The sequence below is a fragment of the Rattus norvegicus genome, chromosome 8 (assembly GCF_036323735.1).
Source record: "Rattus norvegicus strain BN/NHsdMcwi chromosome 8, GRCr8, whole genome shotgun sequence".
Taxonomy (NCBI): Eukaryota; Metazoa; Chordata; class Mammalia; order Rodentia; family Muridae; genus Rattus; species Rattus norvegicus.
In genome coordinates, this window is record NC_086026.1 from 110,191,675 (window position 1) to 110,218,161 (window position 26,487).

The following is a 26,487-nucleotide window of genomic DNA, read 5'->3' on the forward strand; positions in this document are numbered from 1 at the left end:
ATCATTGCATTCTGTATCAGTACCAAAGAACCTCTGGCATCATGCCTATTAACTTTATTACCATCTCCACACAAACTAATGAGTTCATTCCCAATCTCTAGTGAGTGTACCAGTAGCAATGAATTTTCCTGTTAGAAAAGTATTTGTACTTTCTGGTCAAATATTGTTAAAATATATTTTTACACTTTTTTTTTATAAGGAATGGGGTTTATTTATTTAATTTTACTTTTTGCATACTCATTTTGCATCCCGCTCATTGCTCCTTTCCTGGTAACTCCCTTCCACAATCTTTCCCCTTTCCTCCTTCCCTTTTCCTCTGAGCATGTCTCTCCCTCCCCAGTATCCCTCCCACCTTGATATTTCAAGCCTCTGCAAGGATATGCACTTCTTCTTCCGGAAAGGTCAGACAAGGCAGCCCAGCTAGTAGAACATATCCTGTGTACAGAGAACAGCTTTTGGGATAGTTCCTGTTATATTTGTTTGGGACCCACATGAAGACTAAGTTGCATATCTATGTAGGCCAAACCTGTAAATGTTCTTTGCTTGGTAATTCAGCTTTAAGGGTCCAGGTTAGTTGATTCTGTTGGTCTTCTTGTCGAGTTTCTATCATCTTCAAGGCTCACAATCCTTCCTCCTATTCTTCTATGAGAGTATCCAAGCGTCCTTCACTGTTTGGCTGTGGGTGTCTGTATCTGAGTCAGACGCTGGGTGGAGCCTCTCAGAGGACAGCGTGCTCCTGTCTGCAAGCCTAACAGTAGCATTAATAGTGTTGGAGATTGGTTCTTGCCCATGGAATGGGTGTTAAGTTGGACCAGTTATTGGTTAGCCATTCCCTTAGTCTCTGTTCCATCCCCCATTTAAACAGAATAAATTTTGGGTTAAAGGTTTTATGGGTGGGTTGTTGTCTTTATTGTTTCACTGGGGTTCCTGCCTGGCTACAGGAGGTGGCCTCTTCAGGTTCTATATCTCCAGTGTTGTGAGTCATGGCTTCATTGATTCTTGGGTGCCTTCCTTATCCCAGGTCTCTGTCTTGTCCTGGAGATGCCCCCCACATCCTCACCCTTGTCAGTTGCAGATTTCCATTCACTTTCATGGCCATATAGCCATCTCTCCTGTCGTCCTCCCCCCACCCCCGACCCAACCTGACCCAGAACCCCCTCCCCTCCTCCTGCCCTCTCCATCCAAGTTCCCTCCCTCCATCTGCCTCTTATGACTATTTTATCCCCCATTCTAAGTGAGATTCAAGCTTCCTTGCTTGGATCTTCCTTCTGGTTTAGCTTCTTTGGGTCTGTGGAATGTAACATGGTACCTGTATGTAAAATGTTACTACTTATAAGTGGCTAATATCTGTTTATAAGTGAGTACATATCATGCATGTTATTTTGGAACTGGGTTACCTCACTCAGGATGATATTCTTAAGTTCCATTCATTTGTTTGCAGAATTCATGATGTGTTCATTTTAATAGCTGAATAATATTCCATTGTGTAAATGAACCTCCCTTTTTTATCCATCTTTCAGGTGAGGAACAGGTTGTTTCCATTTTCTAGCTATTAGGAATGAAGCTTCTGTGAACATTGTTGAGCAAGTGACTATGGGATGTTGGAGTGGGGTTTATTATTTAAAGAATGAGTTAAGTAAAGTGTAAAATTTACCTTGGAAAGCTCACTTTAATCGGTGAATTTCATAAAGAGGCTAATTCATAAATTAAAGGGGTGGGAATTACAGGAGTGTTTCTTTCTTCCTGATAGGATTTTGCTCCTTTTTTCTAGACGTGCCATACTATCAGATAACATGTTGGAAGGAAAGTAGCAGTTATAAAAGGCTCATGATATGGAGCTGCTTTCATAATGAAACAAAAGATAAAGGTCATCACAACTGACCATGTTGGTATCAGTCTGTGTCCTGGCCAGTTTTATGTCAGCATGACACCAGCTAGTGTCATCTATGAAAAATGCCTCCATAAGATTGGGCTATAGGTAAGCCTGAAGGGCATTTTCTTAATTAGTGATCAACAAGGTGGGGGGACCACTGTTGGTGGCAGACTGAGCATGTCGTGATGAACAAGTCAGTAAGCAGCACCTCTCCTGGTTCTTTGTGTCAACTCCTACTTCCAGGTTTCGCCCCCGTTTGAGTTTCTGTCCTGACTTCCTTCAGTGATAGACTACAATGTGGAAATGTAAGCCAAATAAACTCTTTTCCAATCTACTTGGTTGTCATGTTATTTCATCCAAGCAGTAGAAACTTTGGTTGTGGCTAGTTTGTGTGTGTGTGTGTGTGTGTGTGTGTGTGTGTGTGTGTGTGTGTGTGTTGAGCAATCACATGATGTCCTATTCCAATACTTATCTGAAAATTTTTCACGTTTTAGGCATTGTATAGTTTCCATCCTTCAATTTGAAGGGATTAAAAAAAGCAAATACATATTTTTCATATTCCAGCAAACATTGGCTGTTTAATCTGCCTATATGGAAGGAAAAGAAATCTTTGGATAGGGGCACTACCAGTTTCTATTGAGCTGGAATGGGCTAGAATCCTAACTATTGATTTAGGAAAGTACTACTATGAAGATCTAGTAGACAAAATTGTATAAGAAGGTTAAAAATGCTGTAAGTTAATATGAAGAGCCGTTATTTGAAACCCAAAGTATGAGAGCAGCTAAGGCTAGGCAGCTTTTATTGTATCCTAATAGGATTACCATTCTAATTTATTTTACTAATTAATTTTGTTTTTTTTCACAACTAAGTACAAACAATCTGGATTCTTCTCACTCCCAACCCCCACAGTTTTTCTCTCCTTCCTCCCTGTAAGCCCTATTTCCTGCCTTCATATATGTTTATTTTATGAACCTTTGATTTTTAACAAGGGCCTGTGAACATGGTTTTGGAATTGTCTTTTGGGGGCTGATGGGATTACCAGTTCATGTACAACAGAAGGCACAGCAGGCGTCCTCTAGAATCATATAATAACTCATATAGTTCATCTGGGAGGGTTGCCCTTTGTGCCCCTCTTTGTTCTGTCTTAGTCTTTTACAGGCTTAGCACAGGTAATGCTAGGTTCTGTGAAGTTGCCCAAAAAGAATTTTTAAAATTTTTTTAGTCTTTTTTCCCTATCTTTAGACTCTTACTGCTCATTTCCCCATGATGTTTCCTGAGCCCTAAAAAGGTGGTATAGATTTCCTACTAGAGCGAGTCACTTAAGGTTACTGCTTCTCAGTGCCTTTGGAGCCACGATTCTCTGCCTTTACTACCGTCCACGCAACCTTTAGACTTTCATTTTTTCACAACCGAGTACAATTTCAGTTCATATATATTTACTTACTAGTTACAGATCTAAAAAGAATAGAACTGGGCCTGAAGAGTGTCTCAGTGGTTAAGACCATACTAACTAATCTTCCAAAGGAAGATATTAGCCACTACAGTACACTACGTTTTCATTATCTATTCGTTTGCATATACACATCTAAATTGATGCCATTTTTTTAGGGTTTTTGGCAGGGTGCTCGTGGGACAGCCAAATCTCAGTTTAATAAAGATCCAGAAACTAGTCTTTGAGTTGGTAAAAATTTTAAAATCATCACTAAGTTATCATTTGAGAAAGACCCTGAAATATACCCAAGGCTTGAAGGAGACTTCTCCTAGGAAGCCAAACATAGGAGGGCAGTTTCTCTTCACCAGGCCAGAATCATGATTTTATTGGAAAAGGTAGCATTGTGGTCCAATGGATAGCAAGAATTCACTACATTGCCTTGGCCAAAGCTGGTTAGCAGTTGCTGTGCATCAAGAAGCAAAACTATATATGAGACTTGCATTATGTGTGGCCTGTATTGTGAACGCTCTATGAAAAGGGCAGCCTTTAGTGTTAGGCTGGAGCTCAAGAGCAACAAAGTAAACTCTTGACATTTGGCGGGGCAAAACCACTAGTCAGTTTCTTTTTGTATATGCATCACCAGTGGACAGTGCCAAAGGATAAAACATGCTCCCAAAGAGTGTCATTTAAAAAACAGTGAAACCCAGGCAAGACTAATAAATACAACTCCAGGCTTTGCTTATCAAGAATATTTTAGCTTAAACCTAAAAATAAAATAACCACATAAAGTTGTCTATAATTATTACATAGTATACATATAATATTACTGTATTGCAGTATAAGAATTTACAAAAGAAGAGTAATGCTACTAAAAACTATGGCAAAAAGTATTACATAGTATTTACTGGCTACATAAGATGCAAATCCCCCCCCCCCCATTCCAGATTAGGGTCCATTGTCCCTTCTTCCACCCTTTTCTTTTGGGAGCTCACTGTGTATTCCAGGATTTCATAAAACCCACAGCATTTCTACTGCCTTAGTTTCTCAGATACTAGGATTAGTAGAATGAGACGCCACACTGTCTTAGATTAGCATTGTGAGTTTGCAAGCTATAGATAATAGTGTTTTGGTCATATGCTTGTCTTATTTCAAACCAGATGAATCTACCTGTTAGCATCACTACAGAATATAACTTTGTCTACCTTTATCTTAACCCTATAAAATAGTTTACAGAAAAATGTATATTGATAAGAGTTTCAAAAGTAAGATCTCAGTGTATACTGCATACATAGATGGATGGATTGGGTTGATCTTTATGCTAATAGGGATTTCAAAGGGAAGATTGAATACTTCACTGCTAATCAGACTGTTCTTCACATATATTCTCCCTATAGCTTTGTCTTTGTCTTTTCTCTCACATTTTACACTTTTTTTCATCAGATTCTTTAGGAAAAACTCAAAATAATGATTTTTATTCTGTCCTCTAGTAAGTTGATTATAGAAAACTTTTATTTTGTCAACTATAATAAGTGTTTCAGGTTCCTTTTATGACCCTGTTTTTTTTTGTCTTAAAGTCTTAAGAGTAGAAATACTTGGAATGATTAGTAGCATAAAATCTTGAGTGTTATTCTTTGAAAGTTTTATGTCTTCCTGTGTATGTCTTTGCATATAAAGTTGCTTTAAGAATCGAATTACGGGGCTGGGGATTTAGCTCAGTGGTAGAGTGCTTACCTAGGAAGCGCAAGGCCCTGGGTTCGGTCCCCAGCTCCGAAAAAAAGACCCCCCCAAAAAAAAGAATCGAATTACATAATAGTACTTACTGAGGGGAAAAAAAACGAACATTTTTTTTAATCATTAGTGCTAGTGTCCTAACTATTTTATTATATGAACTAATAAATTATAATTTAGTAAAATACCTTTTTATAGTTACTTTTTAAATGGGGTAAACTCTGGTACCCACATTACTTAACTGTTTCCATTGATAGAAAAAACATATGAAATCTGTAGGCAGAAGGGCTGATTTTGGCAGAAACAAATATCTACATACTAAAATTTCATTTTTTATTTTACTTCATATAAGAAAATTCCGGGACGCTCTTGGCAGAAAGATAGTTCTTGCCTTCTTGTTGAATCCAGATATAACTCAACACATGCTAAAATAGTATGTACCATTTTAAATGTGACTTAGAAAACTTTCCTATGAAAATTTATAAATGATTCTCTTTTTCATAAGTGGACCTTAAGTTTAGGCTCCAGAATAATTGTGTGTGTCTATAATTTTATGTACATAAATTTAGAAAGGCATAATCAGAATTGTACTTGATTGTTTTTTCTATCTTAGAAATAAAGATATAAGGGTTATGGTGTTCTTTTGTGTATTCTGTTTATATTCTGTAACACTCAGTTTTATGATAACATGTATATCAACAAGGTCATATTTATTGCTAATGTTATTTGTGTCTTCTTTATACTTTCTAGTTTTTTTTGCTTTTATCAGTTGGAAAAGATATGTATTTAAAAATTCTCAGCCACCATTGAGATTTTCCTTCTTTCCATTTGTTTTAATCTATTTTGAGAATCTTTTTATTTGGTATATATACATTTAGAATTGTTACAGTTTCCTAAATGATTGTACTCTTACTTTTGAAATCTCTGATAATGTTGTCTTCATTTCTGTCCTGTCAGATATTAATATAGTCACATCAAATTTCTTCTGGTCAATTTTTCACAGCATATCTTTTGTTTTTATGCTTTTATTACAGCCTATTTTTACTAACTCAAATGCCTTTCTTGTGTATACTTTGTAATTGGTTCATTTTGCAAGTTCTTTTCAGTGTTCTTGTTAATCACAAAATATCAATAATCATATCAGCTATTGGGTTCAAAGTAATAGATTGAGCTGAAATTTGCAGAATCTTATAAAGATGAAAAATTTTCAAACAGGAGGCAATCTGACCTTGAACTTCTTTTCTAGCTTAGATTGTCCTTGAAATTTTGATTCTCTTGCCTCAGCCTCACCAGAGGTTGAATTACAGATAGACACCATCTTGATTGTCACAAAAGACAGCCATGTTTTCTTTTATTACTAAATTTATTCCTTCACTTAACATCGCTATTATCAGGTTCCACTGTCCTCCTAGTATGCCCTCACACCGATCCTCTTCCCATTCCACTGTCCCCTTCTCCTTTGAAGAGACGGGAACACCCTTCTAGGTATCACCTTAGCCCCCCAACCTCTGGCACATTATGTCTTTGCAGGACTAGCTGCATCCTCTCCCATCGAGTTCAGACAGTGCAGTCCATTTAGGGGATTGGAATCCACAGATAGGCAGGCAACAGATTCAGGGACAGTCCTTGCTTTGGGTGGCCCCCATAAAGACCAAAATGCTCATCTGCTACATATGTGCAGGGCGCCTAGGTCCAGCCCATGTTTGCTCCTTGGGTGGTATTTCAGTCTCTAGTAACCTCTGAGGGTCCAGTTTAGTTGACTCCTTTATCTTCCTGTGGAGTCACTGTCCTCTTTAGTTCACACAATTCTACCCCTAACTTTTTCATAAGAATACCTGAGCTCCATTTAAATTTTGGCTGTGGGTCTCTGCATCTTTTTTCATTGGCTGCTGGGTAGAGTCTCTCAGAGTATAGTTATACTAGGCCTTAGCATCATTAATGGTATCTGGGATTAGCTCTTGCCCAAGGGATGGGTCTCAATTTGGGCCAGTCATTGGTTGGCCATTTCTTCCTTCTCTGCTCTGTCTTTGTCCCTGCACATCTTATAGGCAGGACACATTTTGGGTGAAAAGTTTTGTGGGTGGGTTGCTTTCCTTATCCCTCCCCTGGGAGTCTTGCCTAACTTCAGGACACGGCCTCTTTAGAATTTATATCTCCAACTGCTAGGAGTCTCTGTTACAATTTGGGGCCACCTCTCAGTTCTCTTCCTCATTCACCTCCAGTATCTAATTAATTTCCCTTCTGAGAGAGGTATAACCAACCTCCTTTGGGCCTTGTTATGTGGCTTCTTTGGGTCTGTTGATTATAGCATGGTTATCCTGTAATTCACAGCTAATATCCACTTATAAGTGAGTACGTACCATGCATGGCCTCACTCAGGATGATATTCTCTTCTCAAGTTTCATCTATTTGCCTGGGATATTCATGATATCTTTTTTTTTTTTTTTTAAATATCTGAGTAGTATTTGCTTGTGTAAATGAAACACACTTTCTTTATCCATTCTTCAGTTGAGGTATAACTAGGTTTTTTCCAGTGTCTGGCTATTAGGAATAAAGCTGATATGAACATGGTTTAGCAAGTGTCCTTGCGGGATATTGAAGTATCTTTTGGGTATATGCCCAGGAATGGAATAGTTAGAGAACTGTTACCAATTTTCTAAGAAACCACAAAATATCCAGATTGGCGTTCAAGTTGCACTCCCACCAGCAATGGAAGAGTGTTCCTTTGGTTTCAGATCCTCCCCAGCATTTTCTGTCACTTGAGTTTTTGTTCTAGGACATTCTGATGGGTATAAAGTGTAATTGAATAGTTGTTTTTATTTGCATTTTTCTGATGACTAAGGATGTTGAACATTTCCTTTTTTTAAATTGGATATTTTCTTTATTTACATTTCAAATACCCCCTTTCCTGGTTTCCCCTCCGAAAACTTACCCTCTCCCCCTGCTTGTATGAGAGCACTTTCTCCCCAACCCCCACTCACTCCCTCCTGCCTCCCTGCCCTGGCATTCCCCTACACTAGGACATTGAGCCTTCACAGAACCAAGAGCTTCTCCATCCATTGATGCCCTATAAGGCCATCCTCTGTTATATATGTGGTTGGAGCTATAGGTCGCACTATATATATTCTTTGCTCTGGGGTATCTGGTAGATTGATACTGTTTTTCTTCCCATGGGGTTGCAAACCCCTTCAGTCCTTTCTCTAACTCCTCCATTGGGGACCCTGTGCTCAGTCCAGTGGTTGGCTGTGAGCATTCACCTCTGTATTTGTCAGACTCTGCCAGAGCCTCTCAGGAGACAGCTATATCGGGCTCCTCTCAGCATGCTCTTTCTTGGTATCTGCTATAGTGTCTGGGGTTGGTGACTGTATATGGGATAGATCCCCAGGTGGGACAGTCTCTGGATGGCCTTTCCTTTAGTCTCTGTGTCACTCTTTGTCTCCATATTTCCTCCTGTGAGTATTTTGTTCCCCCTTCTAAGAAAGACTGAAGCACCCACACTTTGGACTTCCTTCTTCTTGAGCTTCATGTGATCTGTAAAATGTATCTTGGGCATAAACAGGCTGAGAAAGAAATTAGGGAAATGATACCCTTCACAATAGTCACAAATAATATGAAATACTTTGATGTGACCAAGCAAGTGAAAGATACATATGACAAGAACTTCAAGTCTCTGAAGAAAAAAATTGAAGAAAATTTTAGAAGATGGAAAGGTCGCCCATACTCATAGATTGGCAGTATTAGTAGAGTAAAAAATGTCTATCTTGCCGAAAGCAATCTACAGATTTAATGCAATTTTCATCAAGATTCAACTCAATTCTTCATAGAGTTAGAGCAATTTGCAAATTCATTTTGAATAACAAAAAAAAAAAAAAACCCAGGATAGGGAAAACTATTCTCAACAATAACAGAACTTCTGGGGGAATCACCATCCCTGACCTCAAACTATCACAAAGCAATTGTGATAAAAAACTACATGGTATTGGTACAGAGACAGGCAGGTAGATCAGTGGAGTAGAATTGAAGACCCAGAAACAAACCCACACACCTATAGTCACTTGATCTTTGACAAAGGAACTAAAACCATCCAGTGGAAAAAAGACAGCATTTTCAACAACTGATGCTAGTTCAACTGGCAGTCAGCATGTAGAATAATGCGAATTGATTCGCTTTTAAGGCCTTGTGGAAAGCTCAAGTCTAAGTAGATCAAGGACCTCTACATAAAACCAGATACACTGAAACTAATAGAAGAGAAATTGAAGGAGGAGCCTTGAACACATGGGCACAGGGGAAAATTTCCTGAACAGAGCCCCAATGGCTTATCCTCTAAGATCAGCAATAGATAAATGGGACCTCATAAAATTGCAAAGCTTCAGTAAGGCTAAGGACACTGTCAGTATGACAAAACGGCAACCAACAGATTGGGAAAAGATCTTTACAAATCCTACATCCAATAGAGGGCTAATATCCAATATGTACAAAGAACTCAAGAAGTTAGACTCCAGAGAATCAAATAACCCTATTGAAAAGTGAGGGACAGATCTAAACAAAGAATTCTCAACTGAGAAATATTGAATGGCTGCTAAGCACCTAAAGAAATATTCAACATCCTTAGTCATCAGGGAAATGCAAATCAACACAACACTGAAATTCCATTTCCCATCAATCACAAGGTCTAAGATCAAAACCTTAGGTGACAGCAGATGCTGGTGACGATGTGGAGAAAGAGAAATCCTCCATTGTTGGTGGGATTACAAGCTGGTACAACCATTCTAGAAATCAGTCTGGAGGATCCTCAGAAAATTGGAAATTAGTAGTACTTGAGGACCCATATATATCACTCCTGGGCATATACCCAAAAAGTTGTTCCATCGTATAACAAGGATGCATGTTCCTCTGTGTTTAGAGCAGCCTTATTCATAATATCCAGAAGCTGTAAAGAACCCAGATGTCCTTAAAGTAAGGAATGGATACAGAAAATGTGGTACATTTACACAATGCAGTACTATCCAGCTATTAAAAACAATGACCTCATGAAATTCCTAGGCAAATGGATGGAACTAGAAAATATCCTGAGTGAGGTAACCCAGTCACAAAAGAACACACATGATGTGCACTCACGATAAGTGGATATTGGTTCAAAAGTTCCAAATACCCAAGAACATTTTTTTATTGGATTTTTTTTATTTACATTTCAAATGTTATCCCCTTTCCTGGTTTCTCTCCATTAACCTCCTATCTCATTCCCCCTCCCCCTTCTATGAGGGTGTTCCCTCCCCAACCACCCACCCCTTCCTGCCTTCCTGCCCTGACATTCCCCTACCTGGGGGGGTGCTGGGGGATTGGGGTCCAGCCTTAACAGGACCAAGGGCTTCTCCTCCCCTTGGTGCTCAAGAGGGCCATCCTCTGCTACATATGCAGCTGGAGCCATGGGTCTGTCCATGTGTAGTCTTTGGGTAGTGGTTTAGTCCCTGGGAGCTCCAGTTGGTTGGTATTGTTGTTCTTATGGGGTTGCAATTCCCTTCACCTCCTTCAATCCTTTCTCTAACTCCTCCAATGGGGACCTTATGCTCAGTTCAATGGTTTGCCGCTAGCTTTCAACTCTATTTATTTGTCATGCTCTGGCAGAGCCTCTCAGGAGACAGCTATCTCAGGCTCCTGTCGGCATGCACTTCTTGGCATCAGCAATATTGTCTGGGTTTAGTGGCTGTATGTATATGGGTTGGATTCTCAAGTCTGGCAGACTCTCAATGGTTATTCCTTCAGTCTCTGCTCCAAACTTTGCATATCCCTGCCTATGAATACTTTGTTTCCCCTTTTAATGAGGACTGAAGCGTCCACACTTTGGGTTTTTGTTTTTGTTTGTTTTCTTTTTTCTTTCTTGAGCTTTATGTGCTCTGTTGATTGTATCTTGGGTCATCTGAACTTTTGTGTATAGCTTGGTCTTTGGGTAGAACTCTGTCGAAGAAAATTTCTTTAAGTGCTTCTTCTCTGCCACTTGTGATTCTTCTGTTGAAAATTCTGTTTAGATCTCAACCCCTATTTTGATTGGGTCATTTGATTTGTTGGTGTCTAATTTCTTGAGTTCGCTTTATAAATTTGGATATTAGCCTTCTGTCAGATGTAGCATTGGTAAAGTTCTTTTTCTAATCTGTAGTTTGTCATTTTGTCCTAGTTACAGTGTCCTTTGGCTTACAAAAGCTTTTAAGTTTCATGAGGTCCTATTCATAAATTGCCGATGTTTGTGCCTGAACAGTTAGTGTTCTTGTTCAGGAAGTAGTCCCCTATACTGATGAGTTCAAGGCCATTTCCCACTTTCTCTTCTATTAGGTTTAGTGTGCCTTGTTTTTGTTTTTTTTTTTTTTTTTTTAAATCTGCTTGGACTTGAGTTTTATTCAGGGTGATAAATATGGGATCAGGGGATCACCCAACTCATCTCAGTTGGGGTTGTGCACTGGGTGGCCCTGACTTAGAAGTGATTGGTGGGGCAGGGTTCAGGGCTGTTTAGTCTTGGTGTCCTGCAAGGCTCCTGCAGAGGGAATAGTAAGCTCACTGCTAGAAAATGAGGTCAGGGAACTATGCACAGCTCACCTCTGCTGGCTGTCCGTAGTCGTGGTCATTTTGTTTTTGTTTTCGAGTATTGGTGCAGAAATATAAGGGGGCAGAAAGTTGGAGTGAAGTTTTCTTAAGCTTGTTGTTTTCCAGAGAATAAGTGTCTCATTCATGAGCCTAAAAATAGTTGTTTCTTGTGTATACAGAGTTCCTAATGTTGACGATATATTTCATGTCTCATAAGTTTATGTGAAAAGTAGCACAAGACTGAATATGGTGCTAGGCTGAGTGCTGACTGTATGGAAGTGTATTTTGTTGAATTATTTGGAGAAAAGACTGTAGCTTGGCTATTTTGACAGTGCTTATTTTTAGAATGCCATGTTTTGTTTCACCCCATAGACAGGATCCCAGCTGTTTACTGTAGTATTGTATCAAGGTTAATTCAATTAGAAGTGTTGAATTAAGTAGTGTAAAGGTTCATTCTTTTATAAATTCATCTCACCAACTGAACTTTATTACTATTTAATGAATTATTTTGCTGTTCTCAAAAATATGCAGCATTTTAGAGAATAGAACTATGTAAAGTAAGTTTCTCCAATGAATTATCTTATACTTTTAAAACTATAGTTTTGATACTATTTGTCTTAAACATATATTCATCCAGTCCTAGAATAACCTTTAAAAGGCATCTCTCACGTGGCAACTTCACACTTCTCAGAAATACATCTAAGCCATATGTAACTTTTTGTTGTTTATTTGAATGGTATTCAGTTGAATCTGCAACATGTCTCTTTGTTTTAAAATAATTTATTCCATTTGATTAATGTGGGGTCATGCTGCTACCATTGGACATTTTTTAAAATTTTATAATTTTTGAAACATGAAATAAAAGAAATGTTTAAATGGAAGAACATATGTTTAATTTATAACCTGTGAATAAGATGAATAAAGGCAATTCAAAGAGGAATCACTTTTCTCCTTTTGTCAAATCTTACAGGCAGATTTTCAGTTTCAGAGATAGATTTTAATAGAATTGTAATTATGTTGCTTTTACCTTTCCTTTTATCCCTCTAACTGAAATTTCCCATGTGTACCCTCTCCCACCAAATTAATGCCCTGTTTTTATTTTTTCATTATGTAAATGTGTATACATATTCATAAATATGTAAATGCAATCTCCTTTTCAAGTCTTGTATGCTGTGACTGTGTATATGATTTTTGTGACTGACCACTTGATTTTAGACAACCAATTTCAGGTTTTCTCTGAGGGAATTTTTTTTTTTTGCATGCTCAGTATTGTTTAGTTGACTCTAGTATTTTTGTGTATGATTGAAGGACCATGAGATTTCTCTTTCCTATTAATATAGACATTGGCTGTTGTATTTGTTCAGTCTTGTTTCAGAAACCATGTTGACATGACTTCATGGATATAACTTCTTTGTCATTTCTAGAAGATAACATTTTATGAGATTACTTAACATACATAATGTGGTTCTTAACCTCATTTAGTCTTTCCAACTAAATTTACAGAGATATGCTTAAGTATATTATTTATCGCATGTACTTTAAAAGCAAGAGTATTTGTAATGAATCAGTATTAGATATGTCAAACGACATAGTTCATAGTGAATGGAGTTTTTAAAACCGTCCAGACAGATTGTTTCATGACATCTTTGGTCCAGTGTTTTTCCCCCTGCCTGCCCTCCTTTAGTTTTTCACTTAGAGTTTTAGTCTGGTGTGATCCTTCTGACAAGATGTTTCATTTGAGAATGAGACTGGCTGGAAACCGCAAACATTTCATCCTTTTTTTTTTAATTTAAAAGATATATAGATAGATTTTCCTTTTCAAAATTATTTTGTTATTCACAAATATAGATTCTTTTTAATGCAAGGTGTGTCATAAGTTCTTTTATTTGCTCCTTCATATGTATCGTCTGTCTGTGTAAGATGTTTTGTCTTTCCTGTACCTTCTCAGCAGTTTGGTTGTGAGATATCTTACGTGCATATCTGTTCTTCCCCTTCAGTCCTTTGTTTTCTTCTCCACCATTGAGTTTCTTCTTATATCTGTTACTTATCCAGTTATACTGATATTTAGAATGCTTCAAAATCTAGAAAGGATTATTCCTCTCTGGGGGTTTAATTATTTAGAACTCTTATCATTGTAAACTTCTTTGGACTTTATTTCATTTGTTTATTTTTTGGGGGAAAGGGTGTCACTATGTAGCTCTGGCTGTCCTGGGACTTGCTCTGTAGACCAGGCTGACCTCAAACTCACAGAGATCCTCTTTCTGCCTCCCAAGTGCTGGATTTTAAACATGTGGCTTCTCTGAGCTTTACAGTAGCACAATTCATTTATTTCTAGATAATTTTATTTTATTTAAGCATGTTTTATTTTTAAAGCCATTTTCTCCCCTGAGATTGAATTATCTTCTTTGTGAAGCTTAAGCTTTTCTCTGTCTCGTACCTTTTGGTTACTCATCTATTTTGATACATTTTTTTATACAGTAGTTTGCTAGTAAGTGTTTATATTTGTGATATAAGGTTCAGCACTCCACTCTTCCATATGCTTAACTTGCAATAGCATAAATTGATGCTGTGACTTTCAGGACTAAGAAGTAATGTCATGTGCAGTGTTCTTCACAGTTGTAGACCATGGAAGATGTGATGCTCTCTGCTTCATTATATTTATTCCCTACACCGTAAAGCCTCTTGACTTGGACCCTATGCACTCAAAGCAGCACTTGGACAATCCTTTCTTCCACTCGTAGTTCTTGTCATTTTTATTACACAGTGCCTGCCACACAGTCAGAGTTGTAGAGTCACCATGTCCTCTCGATTGTGTATCAGCCTCTTTTATAATCTAATTTTTTTGACTTTCAAAGCAAAACTTCTGTGGTGTGAGCACAGTGCTCTTGGATAATTTTAAGTACTAAATATCTTCTCTTCATTTTAAAGAAGACAGTTCTCACTAGAGTCATGCAAGGAAAACCAGGTATAACCAGGTGGTTTTAAGTCACAAGAATTGAACATACTTAGTTTTTGTATTGACATTAGGACTGGAGAAAGGAGACATTCCTGAATCTCACTTAATTTTGGTAGAATAAAATGTACTATGTTTGTTTTGTGGGTTTCTTTGTTTGTTTGTTTTGAGTAAGCTGGTCATACTTGTGTGATGGTTGGTTTTAATTGTTCACTTGACATATTCTAGGATTGTCTTGGAAAGGAATCTAAATGTGGAATTGTTTGCATCAGGTTGGCCTTTGGGCATGTGTGTGAGAGATTTTCATAATTATACTGAGTCCTAAAGACCTATCCTAAATGCTGGCTGCACCATTTTATGGACTAGGCCCTAGACTGACTCAAGAGTCGTGAGAAGGCAAGTTGAGTAGCGCAAACGTGTGTTAATTTATTGCTTTCTGTTTTTGATAGTGGATGTTATGTGAGCAGATGAGTCAAGTTCCTACTGCTTGTCTTCCCTGTGATGATGTACTGAGACAGTATTGTGAGCCAATAATAGCCTTTGCTCTTAGTTCACAGTATTTTTTTATCATATCAATAGAAAAGAAACTAGATGATTTTGACATGTTTATTCTGTATATTAGCAATCTACTTGTTATGGTGAAAATAGAACAAAATATATGAACATGAAAAGGTATATACAGCTATGTTCACTTTTGTTTGTAATACTCCTTATAAAAACAAATAGATATATTAACCTATCAAGTTTAGAGAGCAAATTGATTTATTTTTGTAATGAAAGAAATCACTGACATTAAAAAAATAAACAGTGCAAACAGAAATTGGAAACACATGACTTAAATGTTCACAGTAAGGAGGCAAAGGTCTTCAAGGCAGATTACTTGTTTACTAGTCAGGGCTGCATAGTGATTCCAGAATGTCTTTAAAAGGAAGGAAGGGAGGGAGCGAGGGGGGAAGGGAAGTTGGATGTGGATGGATGGATAGGTAAATAAGGAAATGTATGCATACTACACTTTTTTTCTTATAGGATGATACATATATGAATTTTAAAATTTACTCATCTCATTAATTTTTGGTTATAAACGTCATCATAATAGTTTACTTTGGGGTTGGACAGGATTACATATGGAAAGGGAGTTTGAGAAGTTATTTCAGTTCTGGAAATGTTTTATGTCCGTTATGTGATTATGATAATACATCTGGATTCGTAACATTTTATCAATATATAATTAAATTTTATATATTTCACTGCATATGACTATATTTTGGAGTAGAGATTTAAAAATTTGATTTTAATCATCTCTATTGAAACAATATAACCACTTCCATTCAATAAAATTCCAAGGAGTTTTAATTAGCATGGCCATTAGGATGTTAATTTTTTCAAATATTAGGAAAACAGACTTTATTGATCTAATACTAAACATTTAAAAGCAATTTAGCGCTTTTTTAGTTACCTATTAGTTTCCTACCTTGCTAATTATATGAATTTCCTTTGTACATGGATTTTCAGCTATCTTGTTATTGTATTTTTTGAATCACTTTAGTAAAGTTTGGTTCTCTTTTTGTAATGAAGTTTGTTTCTCACATCTATTACACATGAAGATAGGTATCGTCTTTACACTTTTTAATGTGTCGTCATCCTTTGTTTCCCTCACTATGTCTGATCATCCCATCATCTTCCCTGCAAACACCATCTAGTCCCCTCTAGTCCCCTTCCTTTTTCGTGATTCAGAGTTTACTTAATTAGTATTACTCAACAGAATTAAATATGAGCAACCTATAAGAAGCTGCACCACTGAAGAACGTTAAATTTGGTGTTCTTACTTGCCAAGCTCTTTACCAGTGTGTCACTAATGTTTGCATATAATACACCTAAAATGGCTGGATTGAATGGGTGCTTTGTTCTGGTTATTTGAAGTATTTTAACAGAACGATAATACACTTGTTTTGTCTTTATTAAAGAAGTACTTATATAAGCTCAGTTGTATAGAAATTTGTTCTGGATGTCGGTGTTATGTTTATTAGCTAGATACCTTTTGAAATCTAGTAGTATAGCAATTTTCTTAAAGTTCTGATTCAGTTATTTGACTTACAAATACTGAACCATTGTTGTATTACTCTGTTATATTTGGCATATATTCTTTGTGTACACTACTAGTGAATTAAGTTTGCTGAAATTAGAAATCTCTTATCTATATATAAGTGAGTTTTGATTCTACCATATATGTTTAACAATTTATATTTGTTTAATAGTAATCTTTGTGGGATTTTTAAGGTCAGCTATGTCTTTTGCTCTATTGTAAATGAAATTTTGAGATCTAGTAACAAAACTTTTATTAGCCTTATAAATAGAGAAGTCTGCTTTTATTTGCCAACAGAACAATAGTTTCAGGTAAGTGATTGTCTCTTTTAATTAATTTCATATACACACAAACATTTTTAAAGATCTGTTTAGTGTAATGTTACATTTTCTAAAACCATTTTTGTGTTTCTTCTTTCCTTTAGTCTGTGGTGGATGACTGGATTGAATCATATAAACAAGACCGGGACATCGCACTTCTGGATTTAATCAACTTTTTTATCCAGTGTTCAGGATGTCGAGGTACACAGTTGTGAAATAAATGCTGTTTATTGAACCTGTTAGCTCAGCGGTGGAACATCATGTGCCACCAGTCATAGAGTTCATCCTAGAATTGTGTTTTCATCATTTTTGGCATAGCAAATGGTTCGTGTGTTAAGGAAACTTACTCTTGTTATTTTGATCTGTGTTACCTGTTCAAATAGCAATATGTTTCTTTGCTATCTCTCAAAACTGTCAAGAAAAACTAAAATTTGCACTGTTCCTGAATTGCTCATTTTTAAATCAGAAATTTTCTGCTCCCTAAGGGTTATTCTCGACAACCTCATTTTAACTTTAGGACCATGTTGGAAATATACCTCTGCGTATTTCTGTAAGGACATTGCTACAAAGATGTAGCTGAAGAGAGTAGTTCCCCTGTGAGTGTGGATGGCGACATCATACTGGGACACCATAGTCAGGAAAAGAGGTGCACAGACTGATGACGACATGCAGTCATCTGTTTCCTCACTGTAGCTTTAACTTATTGAAATGAAAATTATTACAGGCATTTTTTTTCCGTTCTTTCTTTATTAACTTGAGTATTTCTTATTTACATTTCGATTGTTATTCCCCTTCCCAGTTTCCGGGCCAACATCCCCCAACCCCTCCCCCTCCCCTTCTATATGGGTGTTCCCCTCCCCATCCTCCCCCCATTGCTCTCCTCCCTCTAACAATCACGTTCACTGGGGCTTCAGTCTTAGCAGGACCAAGGGCTTCCCCTTCCACTGGTGATCTTACTAGGATATTCATTGCTATCTATGAGGTCAGAGTCCAGGGTCAGTCCATGTCTTTGGGTAGTGGCTTAGTCCCTGGAAGCTCTGGTTGGTTGGCATTGTTGTTCATAAGGGGTCTCGAGCCCCTTCAAGCTCTTCCAGTCCTTTCTCTATTACAGGCATTTCAAAACATACTAATACATATTCATTGAGGTTGGAAAGCTTGTTTTCTGGGTCTGTTCATTTGGTGAACAGGTCTTTCCTTCCTAGACTTGAGAAGTAAGTTCTCTTTGGTGATTCCATTGAAAATATTCTTATGACTTTGACTGTTTTTCTTTTCTTAAAATACCTGTAATTTATAGGTTTGTCTTTTATAGTGTTCCAGAGTTCCTCATGTTCTTTTCATGGGTTTTCTTAGATTTAATATTTTGTTTCATTGTGGAATCCTCTCTAATTGTCTTTTAAGACCTGATAATCTCTTTCACTTGATCTAGTCTGTTGGTGAAACTTTCTTTTGAACTTTTTGTTTCATTCTCTGAGTTTGTGGTTTTGTGTTTTACTTAAGCTTATCTTTTCTTTAGAGATTCTCTTTTCAAAATCTATTTTTTATGTCTTGATTATTTTTTAATTCATTCGGTTGTTCCTTTGATTTCTTCATTTTGACTTTTATTCATATTCTCTTTGAATTGTTTATTGTTGTCTTGAAGTCATTGTCATTTTTTAAACATTGAAAGTATATTTAAAAACAGATTTATTTATTCAATGTATATGAGTGTACTGTTGCTGTCTTCTTACACATGAGAAGAAGTTTATTGGATCCTGTTACAGATAGTTTTGAGCCACCATGTGGTTGCTGGAAATTGAACTCAGGACCTCTGGAAGAGCACTTAGTGCTCTTAACTGATGAGCCATCTCTCCAACCAGAAAAGAGATTTTTTTTTTTATGCAATACATTCTGATCACAGTTTTCCAGCCACTGTAGTCTATGCTTTCTTTGTCTTTCTTATTAGAATACAAGCAGACATAATAATAATTATAATGTAAAATAAAAACAAATCAGGGTAGGACAAAACAAAAAAGTAACGTGGTTGATAGTACTGTGCGTTATGAAATCATTGTCTCATGTGTCAGCACAGATGCTTTTGTCAGGGAGTATTACAGTGGGAGTGTAAATTTCTTGAAGTAGACAAATTGTCTTGGTTATTTGTGTTTCATGGTCTTGTCATAGGACCTAGGTTATCTGTGGTGTTTCTTTGTTGTTGTAAAATTATAATAAATAAAAACAGTCTTTTTCTCCCCCACTAGGTCTGGCACCTCAGTGCTCCAAGATATCTGCTCGATATCTTGCCAGAAACACACATCCCAACTCTGTGGTGGTCCAGACCAGCCGCCCCACACTCCCTTACACTTCAATCAGCACAAGAAAGAACACACAACACAACAACCTCTGATCCAATTGATAAGATATAATTGCCCAACTAAACATACAAAGTCTGGTCATTCATCCCTTAAGAACATTTAGAACAACCTGTAAAGGTACAGTGTGGACGTCAGCTTCCATGTTGTCTCTCCCAGATAATTTTCTCTCTCTCTCTCCTTCTCTGTTTCCATCTCCTCCTCTTCAAACTTCTCTCCTGCCCATCCTTCCTTCTCATCCAATGACAGGCCTCCTTCTATTCTGTACCTGCCCTCACCTGTATTTTACAAATTAAATGGGGAGAAGGTTCTGGTGAAGTCATCTGAGTCCTGAGTAAGTGACTAGGCAGCTGTCCTTGGGGCAGTGGAATTAGCATCAAAATACAGATAACTCCAGGGCAAACCACAACATTTCTAGATTTGTCTATTTGATCTCATCTTTGGATCTTTTTTTATTCCCTTATTTGGTCAGTTTGTGGGTTAGGTACTTGATGCTGTGGAACCAATTTGGGGGTAACTCTTGATAGTTTCTGAAGTGTTCCCAGCTCTACTAGCAAGATTTGATTTCTCAGCCCAGGAACAAACCTTTCTGCTAATGTTCAAAATTCCTTGCAGGGCTGTCTAGGTTGTACAGGTAGTCCTTGGGAGACAGCAAGGATCATAGTTTAATTGACAGTGTTTCATAAAGGATAAAGGAAGCAGAATGTCATGCCATTCTCAGGTGAAGGTGGGTGGGATGCTTGAAGGGTGCCTGTATGCTGAAGGTCTTGGTGTGTGCTGTGACCAGCTGACTGAACTTTAGCTTTTTCTAGTCACTTAAGTCCGCCTTATATCATGAGATAAATAATGGTAATATTTTTACTCTGTGCTTTTTTTTTTTTTTTTTTTTTTTGCTATTTTTCTCCTCCCTGGTTCAACTCGGAGTCCCAACTCATTCCCAGAGAAGGGACTTCAGAGGACACTTTTTGAGATAAACATGTTTGGGTCTGAAATGATGGGACTGGGTGTGAGAACTCACTTACAGAGATTTATTTCTTAGTGAACCTAAATCATAGATGACAGTTTCCTAATATAATGTACAACCATCTTCATGCTTACCAAAGAAGTAATACATTCATATTTTAACTAGGAATGTTGCAAAGTATAGACTGCCATCTAGAGACAGACACATCAGTTAAGGTAAAATCACAACTTTAAAGCCTTTGTAAAAATTATGTATTTTATAAAACATCTCCACATGTGAACCTAGATAAAGCAAACATGAAAGAGAGACTACCAAAAGTCTGTCCTAGTGTATGATTTCGGTATCTCTTCAACACCATCGTGACAGATATTTATTAAGAATCCGAGATGATAATCGTCAAAATAAGAGGCTGATTCATACACAGAACACTGGAAAGGCCTTTACTGTTTGGAATACTTTTTGCTAGTGTATTAGGCAGTGGTAGTATATTTCCTCACACACAGGTTTCAGTAGTGCTAAGTATGTAATGTTGTATCATTAAAAGCTAGAAACTTAAAAAATGTTATTTGCAGTACTGTTACAGTATCAAGTAGCAACAATTTTCCTATGTATAATCTCCTATCTTTAATTTTTTCATATAACCATTACATTTACTCACTTTTAGTTTTAGTTGAAAAGATAAAAAGGGTCACGTTCCTACTATGTAGCTAGAGTAGAACTTAAGGGAAGTAAAGTATAAAGTGGACAAGAAGCATCAAAGAATACAATACCACTTCCCTGGACTATAATCCGATTGTACATAGAGAGGTGACACAGTTGCAGTTCTCTAGGCTATAATATGGTTTACATACAGAGGTATGCAAGCAACAGTTTACTTCTGATTTCTGTGTTTTTTCTGATTACTTCATTCCATTCTCTTTCTGGTAAATACAAGGTATTTTGGATAAGGATGTTTAGTGCCGTTGAGTCTACTCACCTCTACTTTGGATTGAGGACTAGGTGTGAATGGTTAGGTCACTGCTAGAATGATTTTTCTGGTCCTTAGAAAAAACATCAGATTCTATTTTTCAAACACCATTTTAATCTGGAAACAGAGGTAAGTAGAAATCCAGGTTCCATTAGAGTTCCAGGGATGTTCTAGAATTCTACCAAAACGAACAACCCAAGAAAACATTCTATCACTTCATGGACTTCAAGTTAAGAGCAGTGTTAAAAATACTAAAGTTGGAAGCTCAGTATTAACTCTGCTTTTTATGAACTATAGACATAGTGTAAAAGATTTAGTTTGCTATTTTCTTGAATGTTTTTCTTATCTCCATTTTGTTTCTTATATGAATGTATTTTTAAACTTCAGTGTGCTATACATTCTTAAGACTCTAGAGTTTAAAGCATTGAACAGAGCAGTGGATCTTCTCTACAGTGGCCTTCGAAGTTAGATATCACAGTCTAGTCATTTAGTAGAGTAATAAAATGAAACAGCTCTCAAGATAAAGTACAAATGGCATACATAAACATAAAAACAAATTTCAGTCTGGCTGTCCGTCAGGGAAATGCAGATGATGCATACATTGAGATTCTGTCTTCTTCCAGAATGTCAGTAATGGAGAAAGTATAAAGTCAACACTGACAAGGAAATGGGTGAAAGGGAATTCTTGAATTACAAACCCTCTTGAGAATGCAACCTAATCTAGACCCTATGGGAATCCAGGTTCTCAAAGCAATACATAAAGGAAGATGGTCTAATGTATGACCACACGACCCCTTCTAGACACTGCCCAAGATATGCAGACCACGTGGGTGCCAGCCCCAGTGCTTATTGCAGCACTGTCCACTGTCCCATGCTACCATGCTAGATTAGGTGTTTATGTATATAGCAGGACTTTGTTTTTTAGTCATAAAAAATAATGAAGTCATTTCATTTGCAGGAAAATTGATAATAAAAAGGCTGTTAACTAGAAAGAAGTTACTTGCCTTTCATAGAGACTATGTACATTTTGTTGTGCCCCATACTAATAACTAGTGAAGCTGAAAAACACTACTTTAAAGATTTCGCTATCAAAATGTATTCCAATGAAATATACTGTTAGAGGATTTTTACTCTGTTGTGATTATTATTACCACCACTAGCCTTTGTTATTGTACATAGTGATAATTATCAAAGGATATGTTTCACTGCCCTACTTTTTAGGTTAAAAGTTTTTTTTATTAATTCATATTTTTTCATATCATAGAAAAAGAACCCTTAAAACTTTCATTCTCGCAAATTCATATTAGGCTTTCATCCTGCTGTCTTTCAAAGAACGTAAATTAATAAAGGCTCCACAGGTATTTTTAAGACCTTTTGTTAGTGTTACCTTCCTTGTTGTAACTAATACCTATCATAAATGGAAGTCAGGATAGTTTTATTTTGTTCATGGTCATTGCTGTAGATCATGGTTGGCTGCTACTTCTTTGATCCCAAGAAAAGGCAGAATATAATATCAGCTGAAATTGTAGCAAAGACTGCTTAGTTTGCAGTGGCCATAAATTAGGTAGAAGTGTTAACAGAAAGAATCCAGAGCAAGATAAAGTTTCAGAGTTCACCTCCTAAGGGATCTACCTCCCGGTAGCCACCACTTGTTCGAATCTTGAGCACGTCTAAGAAGTTAGCTCCTCAATTGTGGGTGAAGGTTTCATCAGGAACCTGTGAGGGACATTGCATATTCAAATTATAACCTTCTGCCCTTCTCCATATATGTTGATTTCATAATGCAAAAGTAGTTAGATAATTTCTAAAGAGTCACTATGGTGTTACCAGTTCTATGTTTATTCACATACCCAAATCCAGAGTCTTTGTACGTAGTGTCCTTAATATTAAAAAGAAATCTGTGTTCTTACAACATATAGTGGCATAGAAGAAATAGTTCCATTCTAAAAGACAGGTATAGGAACGTAGGAGGGAGGAGGGATTGAAGCAAGACTGAAACCCAACTGGGCAAATATTAAATCTTGTAGATTGGTATCTGACATCCAGGCATAGTGGCATAGTGTGAGGTCCATGTTGCTTGGGAAGCTACCCTCCTTCAGCCTGGCATTTTGGGAGTTTGTAGTTTCCTCCAATCCTTTCTCTTCTTCTCTCCTCCCCTCTTCTTCTTTCCTCTTTCCTTTCCCCTTCCCAACCTCATGTCTTTCCTCTCTTCTTCTCTATCTCTACTCCATTCTCCTGCCCCTCTCCACCTCTCTTTCTGACCGAACTTTAACTGAAGGTATTCTAGACCAAAATTCCATATCTTATTTGTTTTTAAGTTTCTGGGGTCTTGATCACATCTTCAACTTCTGTCTCCTATCTTCATACATCCCTCCTTAGGTACTGCATGCAGAAATTTTAAACTTGTCATAAATTGCCCAACCTTCATAGCTTTTCTTTGAAATACTCACGATTGTGTCAGTGATACTGCAGTTTTTCTTTCCATGTCCTTTAAAAGCCACCACCATGCTCTGTGGATCGTTGTCATCCTCCAGCTTGAGGTAGAGCCTGGAGTAGACTATAGCTGCAACAGCCTCCGAAGTCCCTGAGCAGCAGAGTTTAGTAAAATTATCTTGAGGAAACAGCCTCCTAGGTAATTCTTTGTGAGCAGTGATCCCTGGCATCATTTACATTACCCTTAAGTTTACTCCATGTGAGAACTGGCTTGTTGTTGAAATGCCCTCAAGGTTTCCTAATATTCAGGTGCTGAGCATTTGTCTAAACTTTCCTGAGTTGGCATCAGTAAACCAAATTTACTGGTTTCTTTTTCCCCTGATCAAATTTTGCAAGGTATCTAAGTCCTCTCCCCCGCAACCCCCATTTTATATACTAGAATTCAGCACCTGAATTCAGGGCTTGAACCTTTTTACATCGAATCAATTATTTTTGACATTTCAAAATTTATCCTTCCATAAAATTTCATGGCATTGAATGATATCTGGTCTAATTCCCAAATAGAGTCCTCTTTTACCCATGAGCACGTTTTTCTCCACATTTCACTCTCTGTGTGTTGGTCTTCTCAGTTTCTGGTAAAAACTTTCACTTTGTATTTCTTACATTTTAGGCCCCTAGCCTGAGACCCCACAAACATGTTCCAGAAGGTTCTGAACTCAGTGATGAAGTTTTGCTACAGTGGTAACCCTTCATTCAATTTTCTAGATTAGTCAGTTTTCATTGCAGGCAGGAAAGATTTATATTGGTTTACAACTTCAGAATTTCCATTGATGGTCATTTGTCTCTGTTGCTGTTAAGGAAGCCACTGAATTGTAGAATGACTATAGAAATGTGGGATATAGTTTGTTACTTTCATGGCAGAGAGTAAAAGCAGAAAAAGAAAATAGGCCAGAAGAATATGTCCATAATCTCTGTGAGATAAATGGCAGTGACCTGATCCTTATCTTTGACTCCACCTTTTAAAATTTCTTGCACATGCCAAAACAGCACAAATAACAGTTGACCAAGGTTTCAACACATGAGCCTGTGACAAACATTCTATATTTAGAATTCATAAGAATTGTTTATGCTATGCACTCATTGATAAGTGGATATTAGCCCCAAAGCTTGGAATACCCAAGATAAAATTCACAGACCACATGGAGCTCAACAAGAAGGAAGTCCAAAGTGTGGATACTTCAGTCCTTCTTAGAACGGGGAACAATTTTCTCACAGGAGGAAATATGGAGACAAAGTGTGGAGCAGAGACTGAAGGAAAGGCCATCCAGAGCCTGCCTCACCTAGGGATGCATCCCATATTCAGTCACCAAACCCAGACACTATAGTGGATTCCAAGAAGTGCATGTTGACAGGAACCTTATATAGCTGTCTCCGCAGAGGCTGTGCCAGAGCCTGACAAATAGAGGCAGATGCTCACAGCCAACCATTGGACTGAACACAGGGTCCCCAATGGAGGAGTTAGAGAAAGGATTGAAGGAGCTGAAGATGTTTGTGACCTCATAGAAAGAACAACAATATCAACCAACCAGACACCCCAGAGTTCCCAGGGACTAAACCACTGACAAAAGAGTTCACATGGAAGGACCCATGGGGTGAGGGAGCACCCTCATAGAGGCGGGGGAGGGGGATGTGATAGGGTGTTTCCGGAGGGGAAACTTGAGAAGGGATAACTTTTGAAATGTAAATAAATAAAATATCCAATTAAAGAAAAGAAAAAGAATTTGCTTAATCATTAAAAACAATAGAAGTGGAGACAGGAGCAGCACTAAAGAGAGCTCAGTGGTTAATAGTAGGTGATGATCTTGCAGAGAATCCAAATTCAGCCTTTCTTTTTATTATTTTTATTAAATTATTCATTTACATTTCAAATGATATCCCCTTTCCCAGTTACTCCTCCACCAACTCCCCTTCCCAGCCTTTTTCCCCCCTCCCGCTTTGCCTCACACACAGCCATCTCACCCCTCTAGAGTCCCCCTACACTAGGGCATCAAGCCTCCCTTCCCTCTCTCATTAATGTCAAATAAGGCCATCCTCTGCTACATATGTATCTGGAGTCCTGGCTCCTTCCATGTATACTCTTTGTTTGGTGGTTTAGTCCCTGGGAGCTCTGGATGGTCCACTTAGTTGTTCTTCCTATGGGTTTGCAATCTTCAGCTCCATCAGTCCTTCCCTTATCTTTTCCATTGGAGTCCTAGGGCTCAATACAATGGTCGGATGCAAGTATCGACATCTGTATTGGCTATGCTGGTAGAACCTCTCAGGGAACAGCTATATCCAGGCTCCTGTTGGTGTGCCGGGTTGTTATCTGCAGATGGGATGGATCCCTAGACAGAAACATTTCTGGGTTTAAAATTTTGAGATGCGTGGGTGGCTCCATTCCTCAACTGGGTGCCGTACCTATCTACCAGGCATGGTCTCTACGTGTTGTATCTCTCCTTTGTTGGGTATTTTGGCTAAAGTCACCACCATTCGCTCCTGGGAGCCTCTAGCTTGCCTGGAGTCTGGAACTTTCTAGTGGCTACTCCTCGTTTCCCATCCCCTATTGCTACATGTTTATTTAATTTCCTGACCCTCTGTACTTCCCTCCTGTCCCTTCCAATATCTATTCTCCCCCCCCTTTTTTTTTCTCCCCCTCCTCTCTCTGTCCCAGGTCCCTCTCTCCATCTAGCTCCTGTGATTATTTAGTTCCCCGTTCTATATAGGACCGAAGCATCTACACATTGCTCTTCCTTCTTCTTAAACTGCATATG

General features: G+C 37.7%; 1 protein-coding gene and 1 long non-coding RNA gene across 11 annotated transcripts in view; one reads left to right on the forward strand and one right to left on the reverse strand.

Moving 5' to 3' along the window:
* Stag1 (STAG1 cohesin complex component) overlaps nucleotides 1-26,487 on the forward strand; it is a 385,686-nt gene that overhangs the window by 133,694 nt on the left and 225,505 nt on the right. For all 6 annotated transcript variants that reach the window (XM_006243631.3, XM_039081553.2, XM_039081554.2 and 3 more), the window contains one exon: nucleotides 17,070-17,166. In XM_006243631.3, coding sequence (XP_006243693.1) covers nucleotides 17,070-17,166 — 97 coding nt within the window. The remainder of the gene's footprint in view (nucleotides 1-17,069; nucleotides 17,167-26,487) is intronic.
* LOC120094242 (uncharacterized) lies at nucleotides 19,349-25,225 on the reverse strand. Of its 5 annotated transcripts, none has more exons than XR_005488418.2 (5): nucleotides 25,018-25,219; nucleotides 23,695-23,828; nucleotides 22,861-22,960; nucleotides 21,254-21,422; nucleotides 19,349-19,591 (listed from the first exon to the last, which is right to left on the reverse strand). It is a non-coding gene; the product is annotated as an uncharacterized LOC120094242 (long non-coding RNA). The 5 variants fall into 5 exon arrangements; XR_010054465.1 differs by having other exon boundaries at nucleotides 25,094-25,192; XR_010054463.1 differs by having other exon boundaries at nucleotides 21,254-21,361; nucleotides 25,094-25,191.